This window comes from Chelonoidis abingdonii, chromosome 9, assembly GCF_003597395.2.
Source record: "Chelonoidis abingdonii isolate Lonesome George chromosome 9, CheloAbing_2.0, whole genome shotgun sequence".
Classification (NCBI taxonomy): Eukaryota; Metazoa; Chordata; order Testudines; family Testudinidae; genus Chelonoidis; species Chelonoidis abingdonii.
Window position 1 is genome coordinate 84,197,931 of NC_133777.1, and position 11,178 is coordinate 84,209,108.

The 11,178-nt window shown below is 49.8% G+C and overlaps 1 protein-coding gene across 1 annotated transcript in view; it reads right to left on the minus strand.

Moving 5' to 3' along the window:
* The window catches only part of LOC116815725 (uncharacterized), a 5,372-nt gene extending 2,690 nt beyond the window's left edge, over positions 1-2,682 (minus strand). The window contains exons 1-3 of the mRNA XM_075069676.1: positions 2,655-2,682; positions 533-1,291; positions 109-193 (exon numbers count right to left, since the gene is read on the minus strand). Coding sequence (XP_074925777.1) covers positions 109-193; positions 533-1,291; positions 2,655-2,682 — 872 coding nt within the window. The remainder of the gene's footprint in view (positions 1-108; positions 194-532; positions 1,292-2,654) is intronic.
* Positions 2,683-11,178: the final 8,496 nt, after the last annotated feature.

The window sequence follows — 11,178 nt, forward strand, 5'->3', positions numbered from 1 at the left end:
AGCCAAGCTCCACGGCGAGAATTTCAAAGGAGCGCGGCGGGGCAAGTTGTGCCAAAGCAGGCGGCGACCAGAAGTGATGCCGCAGAGGCAGCGCATGAGATTGGGTACCGGGGGGGCCGCAGGCGTCCGCGGGGCGCATCGCTCAGCCGAAGCACGGACCGCATGGTACTTAGTAGGAGCACTTCGCTGATGCCTGGGTGAGGAAGAAGGGCTGACCACATGTGAGCACCGTCCGGCGCGGTGCGGGGATCGATACACGTACACCAGTGGCGCGATAGCTGGGCCCCCCCCGATAGGGCCCAACTGAGGTCCAGCGCCGCGCCCGCCTCGGCCATGTCGACGTCCGCCCACGTGCCGCCCCAGGTATGAGCAAGGCTTGTCCGGGTGGGCAGGCCGCGAATATTGCAGGTCCGCGCCGGCCAGGTTTGCTCCTCTTTATTGCCGATCAGGCCACGTCTCACTCTCCTCTAGTAGACCCTGCAGCGTTCTGGTGGCCCTTGACATCGGCGGGCCCCGCCCTCGCTCGTATTACCCGCGGACTTCTGGCCAGTAGGCTCCGCACGTGCCCGCCCGCTTCTCGGCTCGGCGCGCATCGCTAGCTGCTGGCGACCGGCAGGTTGACCCCGCCGCGGCCGGGCCGACGACGCCGTAGACCCCTGGCGAATCCGATCAGAGATGCCCTGCCAGCGCTCAAGCGCGGGGCCGGGCACCGCCACCTCCTCCAGGGGTGCGAAGCCGGCCAAGCTTGCCAGGTCCGAAGGTCGTTCGGAGCCCCGGACCGCGCTGGCGGGCCCCCCTTCCCGCAGCCGCCCCGCGCCCTGGGGGCGCCCCGCCGCGTGGTGGGACCATTGCCTGCCGGGCCCTAGGGGGGCGCGGGCGGGTGGGGCGCTGCCGAGACCTGCGTTTGCTTGCCGGGTCCGCTTCGTAGTGCCTGGGAGTGAGTCCCGGCCAGCTGCGGGTGAGGGCCGGTTCGGAGGCGCCCAAAGCTGGCGCCGGACGACAGGACCCCGCTGTGCTGGTGGCCGGCTGCGCAGGCGCTTTTTATCGGGGTGAAGCAGCCACGGAGGCGCCCCCCTGGCTCCGGGGCGATTGGCCGCAGTGCCAGGCTGCGGGCAAGGAGGGGCTGGGGGTCCTTCGCCGCCTTGGTCCGCTCGCCGGAAGGGGCGCCAGCCCCGGGCAGCGGAGCTGTCGCGCGTCCTGAGCTGGCCCTGGGCGGCTTTCCAGGGAAGCGGGCTCGCGCCCGGCTCCGGGGAGCCCGGGACAGCTGCCTCGCGCTTGGCGTGGTCGGCTCCTCCAAGGGGAAGGGGTAGTCTGCAGCGCCGGGTTGGATGCAGGACTAGGGTTGGGGCGCCTGCCCTGCCGGGGCGATGCAGGAGGAGGACCCGCCGCCTCCGCGGGGAGGCTGTTCCTGCGGAGGTCTTGTCAGGGCGTGCGAGTTGCGGGCTGGAAGCGTGTGCAGCCGGTTCCGCTGCTCGCGGGCTGCGGCCGGAGGCACCCCTGGAAACCACCAGCCGAGGGATTAAAACCCGCTCCTAATGGGTCCGCTTCTCCCCTTCCCAGCTGCACCAGGGCCGCTCAGCGCCCCCGCCAGAGGAACAAAACCCACCGGCACTTTCCGAACTGGGCCTTCCCTATGTACCGCAGTGAGCCAGGGGCGGCAGCGAGCAGCCTGTCGTGCTGCCCATCCCCGCACGCGTGTGCCACTGGGTCAGGGCAAGGGTTCAGACCTGTGCCGTTAACACACACAAGTTTGCCCCAAACAATTCACACACAGAGAAAGACTCACCCAGCCACCCAACACACACACACTGCCCCACCACACGTCACACCCTCACCACATGAGAAGACGCACCCACACACACCCATTGCCCCCAACACGAACTGTTACACCCTACACACAAGAAAAGGACTTCACCCACCATGCACACACCACACACATACACTGCCCCAACACACTGTCACACCCTCACACACAGAGGACTCACGCACACACACATACTGCCCCAACACACTGTCATGCCGTCACACACAGAGAAGGACTCACGTGCACACACACACATTGCCCCAACACACTGTCACACCCTCACACACAAGAGAAGGACTCACCCACACATGCACACACACACACTGCCCCAACACACTGTCACACCCTCACACACAGAGAAGGACTCACCCATACATGCACACACACACACTGCCCCAACACATTGTCATACCCTCACACACAAAGACTCACCCACTCACGCACACACACTGCCCCAACACACTGTCACACCCTCACACACAGAGAAGGACTCACCCACACATGCACACACACTCCCCCCAACACAAACTCTGTAGCCTGATCTATGTATTAATTATATTGATTAAGCACTTAAGCATTCCAGTTATCACAGGGAGGGTTGACGGGTTCTTGTCCCAAGAGCAGGCCCAGTATTACTGAAATGACTGTGTAGCTGGGAACCCAATGGGCACAGGTGGGTGCACTCACACTATGGGAACTCTTCACTATTTCCATTTAGCACAGTCACACTCACTCTGTCTCCGGAAGGTGGATAGAGATAATACAGAACGGACATCTGAACGTCCGTGCTTACACCATCCCTTGCAGAACAATCTGCAATGCTAGCCATTATCTTCCTCATCATCATCACCGTCCTCATCTTCATCAGTGGCCAGCATTCTGCCCCTCCCAAGGATGACATCTCTCTGCCCTACTGCCCCTAGGCTGGGATGCAACTTGTATAATGTGTTACACTGACACCACTATGTCTAATGCATATTCAATAGGGACTCCCTTCTTTTCCCTATTTGTATTTCCTCAATCTACTAATGTTGAGGTGTCCTACCTTTTTAGTTTAGTATATTAATATTTTCAACTCATTATCATATACATCATCTCATTGCCACGACACTCTTATGGTTGGATGTTCTTTCCAAAACTTCCCAAAAGCTGTTCTTATCGTTGGCTGATGTCATTATGGACACTAGACTTCCAGTTCTCCACAACTTAGGGGTGACCATTGGGTTGTTTATCTGTGCCAAAGTTTATAGGCCTCAAGCCTCATGCTAACTGCTGAAGCCAATGTCGTACAGGAGATAGGCCTGACGGTTTCATACGTTATTGCTGAATATAATAAAGGCGGCATAAGAAAGGCAAGGCAGTGAATATAGTAAAGGCAAGTTCACCCCCCACAAATGGCCACACTCACATACACACACCCCTCAACACATGGTCACACTCACAAACACAAATGGACACACTCACATACACACACCCAGACACACTCCCCCAACACTTGGTCACATGCACACATACAAATGGACACACTCACATACACACACTCTCCCCTGAACATATGGTTACACACAAATGGACACACTCACATACACACATTCTCCCCTGAACACATGGTTACACACAAAGGCCTCTGATACCAAGGTTTATGTCTCAGGGCCTCCTCTTACTACACACTCACATACACGCACACACACTCTCCCCTGAACACATGGTTACACACAAAGGGGCACACTCACATACANGTCCCAAGAGCAGGCCCAGTATTACTGAAATGACTGTGTAGCTGGGAACCCAATGGGCACAGGTGGGTGCACTCACACTATGGGAACTCTTCACTATTTCCATTTAGCACAGTCACACTCACTCTGTCTCCGGAAGGTGGATAGAGATAATACAGAACGGACATCTGAACGTCCGTGCTTACACCATCCCTTGCAGAACAATCTGCAATGCTAGCCATTATCTTCCTCATCATCATCACCGTCCTCATCTTCATCAGTGGCCAGCATTCTGCCCCTCCCAAGGATGACATCTCTCTGCCCTACTGCCCCTAGGCTGGGATGCAACTTGTATAATGTGTTACACTGACACCACTATGTCTAATGCATATTCAATAGGGACTCCCTTCTTTTCCCTATTTGTATTTCCTCAATCTACTAATGTTGAGGTGTCCTACCTTTTTAGTTTAGTATATTAATATTTTCAACTCATTATCATATACATCATCTCATTGCCACGACACTCTTATGGTTGGATGTTCTTTCCAAAACTTCCCAAAAGCTGTTCTTATCGTTGGCTGATGTCATTATGGACACTAGACTTCCAGTTCTCCACAACTTAGGGGTGACCATTGGGTTGTTTATCTGTGCCAAAGTTTATAGGCCTCAAGCCTCATGCTAACTGCTGAAGCCAATGTCGTACAGGAGATAGGCCTGACGGTTTCATACGTTATTGCTGAATATAATAAAGGCGGCATAAGAAAGGCAAGGCAGTGAATATAGTAAAGGCAAGTTCACCCCCCACAAATGGCCACACTCACATACACACACCCCTCAACACATGGTCACACTCACAAACACAAATGGACACACTCACATACACACACCCAGACACACTCCCCCAACACTTGGTCACATGCACACATACAAATGGACACACTCACATACACACACTCTCCCCTGAACATATGGTTACACACAAATGGACACACTCACATACACACATTCTCCCCTGAACACATGGTTACACACAAAGGCCTCTGATACCAAGGTTTATGTCTCAGGGCCTCCTCTTACTACACACTCACATACACGCACACACACTCTCCCCTGAACACATGGTTACACACAAAGGGGCACACTCACATACACACGGAGAGAGAATTTAAAATAAGGAAAAGTGTGTAAAGAAAGACAATCCCATTGGTAACCGTCACTCAAATGGGGCCCCAGTCCAAGCCCCAGCCTAGCCACTTGCAGGAAAGGCCTGGCTGGGGATGTGAAAGGTCTGTGGGGGAGGGGACATTTCCCTACACAGAATGAGCCTATCCAGATTCTGGTGTTCCCCAGGCTTCTGGCTTTGCCTTGATGAACCTCTTTCCGTGAGAATGGATGGGTTATTGGAGAGACAGGCACTCAGAGGGCACAGTGCTTGGCACTGACTGGCGAACAGGGGGCCAGCCCTCTCACTCCTCTGCCTTGAACCCATTCTTGGCCAACCTCATGAAACATCCAGGGGCAAGATGGGTTCACTAGGGCTCTGGGACATTGCCATGCAAAAGGGAGAGGGGCCAAGGCTTTGAGGGCCCAGCTGTGGGTGTGAATCACACGGCTCCTTCCTCCACCATCCTAAAGAATGGACGGGGTGGTAATATTGCTGGAGCAACCTCTGCATAATGCATAGGCAGCCTGCCAGGCTTCAAGCTGCTCTAAGCAAAGGTTAGCATGTAACAGGCACCGTTCCCCACCAGGAACCCTCCCTGTGCCAACCCACCTCTTCCTCCAAGGGTGGTTTCTATTTATTTTGTGTCTTCAATCTGATACTGGTTTCAAATATGTATTAAAAACTAAGCTAAAACTCAGATACATCTCAGGTAAGAGTTTAATCTAGCTATCCTGCAATCAGAAGATTCTGAGTGGTTTCTATATGATTGTTCTGTATCAGCATTGTTCATACCTAGTTCTTTGAGATTAAGACCTTACCACAAACTTCAACAACATCCGAGATCTCTCCTCACCTCTGCACTTGTCATCAGTGTCAGGCTAACCAACGCTAGGACAGGCTTTTGAGGCCAGCATGAGATCCATTTGTTTCCTCATGCAAAATTATAACAAACAGCACGTATTTAATCCTTGGTGCTTGTTAAATTTTGCTTCATAAAGCAACTGGATGGCAGCAGTAATAGGGATGCCTGCTTGCAGTTGCACTACATTTCCCTGATTGCTGCTTGACAAGATCATATCATCCTTCTGTGTAAGAGAAAATCCAAAGGAGATCTTTAAATATTAATGTAATTTGCATGGTGAGACAGAAGTTTACAATTTATGCTAATGTTTCTTATCATAGATTAAATACTATGGTGACTGGTCATAAATACAATATGTGGCTAGATAGTTAGCTACAGAGAGCATTGTATATTCCTGGGGGAAATTCTGCACCAAAACCATTCAAAATTCTGTGCACAGTGTTTTAAAATTCTGCAAAATTCTGTGTATTTCGTCAAAATAACACAATATAATCATGCCAGTTTCAATTAGTGTGGTAATTTATTTCAAAATACAAGTATCTCTGTAGCAATATAGACAACAAAAAATTAATTACTAGAGATATTAATACAGAACTTTGAGTAATAATTCATTTAAACTATGATACAGAAACATATTTCCTGCACCCCCCAGAAGCAGTGCAGAGGGAAAATGGGTGTAACAGAGGAGCAGGAAGGAGCCTGGGAGTGAACTTAGAGGGTTGTGGGTGGGAGAAGTATAGAACAGTTTTGGGGGGAGGATTATTAGAGAGTTGGGGAGGCTCCACCATAGAATATTAGGGTTGGAAGGGACCTCCAAAGATCATCTAGTCCAACCCCCTGCTCAAAGCAGGACTGATCCCCAAACAGCCCCCTCAGGAATTGAACTCACAAGCCTGGGTTTAGCAGGCCAATGCACAAACCACTAAGCTATCCTCCCCCTGTGCAGATCCTGCCTGACCCATAGCCTCTCCCATTCAGTCAGGCACAGCTGTCCTATCCCCATGTGTCCTTGCAACCCCTGTCCCTGGGTGTCCCTGCAGCCCCCTCCCCCATCCACATGTCCCTGTACCCCTCTACACCCTGTCTCCATGTGGCCCTGTAGCCCTCCTCCCCATCCCCAAGTGGCCCTGCAGCTCCAACCCATTCATCCCCTGGATCAATATTGTTACCCCAGTAGCTCCTGAGCCCACGCCCCACTCTGTCCCCCCCACTAGCCTTTCTGAACCCCAGTCTGACTCCCCCGCAGCCAAGTGTGCCCCATGCTGTCCATTGAGTGCCTCCTCACCTGACCCCGCTGTGAGGAATACAGCCTCTCCACCAGCTGGCTGCCCTCTCTTCTAGTGCCACAGCAGCTACTGGGAGGCAAAAGGTGTAACTGCAGTGCTTCTCCGGTAGAATCTATATTCTGTAGAAAAAAAAATCTGTGGGGGACATGGATTGTGTGTGTGTGTGTGTGTGTGTGCAGTGATGCAGAATTCCCCCACAAGTAATTGAAAATATACATTTTTTGTATTGTGAATGAAGTGAGGAGGGAGATCTCCTGGTAAAAATAAACAATAGTTCATAAAATTGTTGTCAAATCTATGACAAAGCATATCTGTTGAAGGCAATTTTAATTAACCTTCAACCATTCCACTGTGAGCAGTTTTCCCAGCCTATGCAAGGCTAGGCCTGCTCAATACTGCGATGAGTGACATCTGACTAGAACCCAGGTGCTACAGACAGGGGTGTTGGTGATTCTTTGGTTGGCATGCTTCCTACTGTGTCGGCTCTGATCCAATATCCCAACCTGATGTTGTTGGAGGACACAGGAGGGACTGCCCTGCTGGAGATGCTGCATTATGGATGAATGATAAAAGCAAGTGCCAAGCCATTAAATCACCGATCTCACTTTCTGCAAAGTAGAGGTGCATACCCATTAAATTTCAACAGAAGTAAATACATTCTGCCTAACTTAGATTCCTTCTGCAGGTCACTGAAGAAGTTATTCTGCACTTGTACACCCCCAAAAACAGCTGTGTAGTCTCTCTGGGAATGGGTAGCTGTCTTCCTCTAATCCAGAAATAGTGCATTTCAGTAGCAGTGATTTATGGCAAATTTTCAAAAGAACTTAGCACACACAGTTGTGGCCAGATTTTTTAAAAGAGTTCAGCAGACTAGGTGGGTTGAACTCTTCTGAACAACTGGCCACAATGCAGGGGGGAAGGGTGAATTATTCTGGAAAAGTTGGTCCTTATTTAGATTCCTAAATGGGATCTGAGCTTTTGAAAATCTGGGCCATAGAGTTCAATCCTTCCCTGTGCTAAGTATCACCTGTGAAGGGCAAAGCACCCTCAACTTCCACTGATTCAGCTCCCATTGCCTGATTCACTTATAGTGTGTAAAAGCCCTACCTGATAAAAGACTATCTAGTCTGAACCTGTAACCATGTGTGGAGCAGCCTCAGATTGGGCTCTTTACCAAAACACAAGCCTGCTATCCTTTAAAATATTACAGAAGCACTGAAAGAGCTCTCACATGTGACATAGCTTGAGCGTACCAATGTCTATCTGGATATTTCTAGGGTACCCATCACTCAGGTAGCTTTTTGGACACAAGTGATCCATATTATAAGGTTAAAATGACTATAAATTGACACATTAGTGAAATCAGGCACATTTAAACAAATGTCTAATTATCCAACTGTTTATGGCTAAACATTTATCAGTCTGGTTGTAAAATCTCTCCTGTGGTTCCTTTTTTTCCTCTGGACCTTTTCACCCATTTCAGTCATCAGTCAAATAAAAGACACAAACAGGCACAAAGAAAAAAAAGAGTAGCACAAAGAGAAGTTTATGGGAAAGCTACTGGACATTAATACATATGTGACCCAGGTTTCAGAAATGCCATATGTTTTTTTTCAAGAGATATCCAAATACATAGTTTGAATTTCTAAGGGTATAATTAGTTCCACATTTTTAGCACCACTGGTTTGTAAAATATCCATGACACTAAAGCAGCATTGCTTTACTTGATAGAGTATAATATATATTATATTTTACCTTATACCTAAGCATCTATTGATCAGGCTTACACAGACTGTGATTGTTTGGTTCCCCCACCAGGTGTCATGCTCATTGTAAAATGTACCTTAAAATGTGATCAGTGTTATTTTCAAAACAATATTCCTGAAAATCAGAAAGGCAAAAGGGGCCTAATTCTGCTCTCAGATACATACCCAAACCCAGTGTAACTGAAAATAGGTCCTTTAAAGTGAGCAGTGTGACTCTGCATTTAGCCTGGGGTAGTTGAGAACAAAATTTGGCCAAAGTGTGGCAAACATTTTGAATGTGTTTCAAAACAATCATAAATCTTGTTCTTTAAGTAAACATGAAAGAGTGGCTGCATTTTCAGAATTGCCCAGCATAGATCTAATTCTGCCCTCACTGAAGCCAGAATTGAGCCAAAGTTAAGCACGCTCAAAAATCTCATTCATTGTGTTTTTGCAGCAATTCCCATTCGCTGGAACATCAGCTATTGGGGGAAATTCACCCATGTGCAGAGGGCCAGAATGTCTGATTCAATAAGTTAATTCATAACAGAGGGGATCTGTCAGTCAAACTCAAAGTCCTGCTGCTTCACCTGACTACTGACTTTGCCCCTGCCCCCTGCTCCAGTCCAGCAAGGGATTTACTCAATTTCTTCTTTAAAAAATATTTTAGTGTATTGCCTCATTGTCAAATAAGCAACCATGCATCTGCTGTCTTGGTTTGGTCATTCCCACCCCTCCTGCAAGTAACCACTTTTAGTGCAAATGCACAGGATCATGGTTCTCAACCAGATGTACACATGCCCCTGGGGGTACACAGAGGTCTTCCCGGGGGTACCTCAACTCATCCTGATATTTGCCTCGTTTCACAACAGGCTACATAAAAAGAACTAGCCAAGTCAGTGCAAACTAAACTTTCAGCCAGCCAATGGCTTGTTTTTATTGCTCCATGTACTGTACACTGAAATGTAAGTACAATACTGTATTTATATTCCAATTGATTTATTTTATAGCTATATGGTAAAAATGAGAAAGTCAATCATTTTTCAGTATTAGTGTGCTGTGACACTTTTGTACTTTCATCTCTGATTCTATAAGCAAGTAGTTTTTAAGTGAGGTGAAACTTGGGGGTATGCAAGACAAATCAGACTCCTGAAAGGGGTACAGTGGTCTGGAAAGGTTGAGAGCCACTGGGTTACAGTTCTGACTTCAAAGAAGTCACTCCAGATTTACTCTGCTGGCTGAAAGCAAATCTGGCTCACATACACTGAATTCTTTCATGTGTGCACTCTCTGCTCACCTCTGAACCCCCAGCACAAGCAAGGGGATTTGGGGTGAGGCAGGTCTGATGTGCACATGCCAGAGAGCGAGGGGATGGGGGAGCAGGAGAGAGCCCTGTTGTACACTTCACAGCATAAGTCCCTGTGAAATTTAGAGATGGCTCAGCTGCCTGCCCACTAGGCCTCAGATGTTTCCATCCTTTCATCTAGATACAATTGACAGGATCTTTTCTACACAAAGTGAAATGCTAAGTTACAATGCTCTTCCCTTTTAGGGTAAGTATTACAGCAAAGGGCAGTGTCTGCAGAAATTACAAGACTTCCAATTTGTCTTTGCCCAAAGCACTGAAAATTTCAGCTTAGGCAGTGAATGAGCCAGGAGCTGCAAGGCGAGGAGCATCCCTGGGCATTGCAAAGGGCATTCAGCACCTTGCAGGATCAGCCCCCACAGCGAGAATGTTGCTTGGGCTTTAGTGCATTAATTTAAATGTGGTGAGGTTTTTAAACATTATTTTATTCCTCTTTATTATTTGCAGAGAGAGTAAAGAGCCTGATCCTAACAATGAGTAAACAGTGAGCTGAGACCTCTGCTTATTGTATAACTGCTTCATTTTACTGTTCCCTAGAGTTGGCAGCTCTCCTGGTTTTGCCAGGAGTCTCCCGGAATCAGGCTGTAGCTCCTGGAGACTCCTGAAGCCAAATTGGGAGATTTTAGACTGCTAAATGTCCAGCAGCACAGAGGGGCTAAGGCAGGGTCCCTGCTTGCCCTGGCTCCTTGCCCTCCCAGAAGCAGCAGGCACATCCCTGCAGGCCCTGAGGAGGGTTAGGGGGCTCCGCATGCTGCCCCCACCCCGAGTGCTGACTCTGCAGCTCCCATTGGCCAGGAACCATGGCCAATGGGAGTGGCCGGGGCAATGCCTGTGGGTATGGGCAGCATGCACTGTGCACAGCTGCCTGGCCGTGCCTCTGCCTAGGGGCTGCAAGGATGTGGCGGCCGCTTCCGGGAGCAGCATGGGGTCAGGGCAGGCAGGGACATGGGAGGCAAGTTTGTAGAAATTTTGGTGGTGCCCAGAACCCGCCCCCCCAACTCCGCCTCTATCTGCCTAAGGCTCTGGGCGGGGTTTCAGGGGGGAGGTCTGGGGTGCAGGTCCTGGGCTGGGGATTAGGGTGCAGGAGGGGTGCAGGCTTTGGGAAGGAGTTTGGGTACTGGGTGCAGGCTCCGAGCTGGGGCAGGGGGTGGGTGTGCAGGCTTTGGGATGGAGTTTGGGTGCAGGCTCTGGCCTGGTCGTGGGGGTGTAGGGAGGGGTGCAGGCTCTGGGAGGGA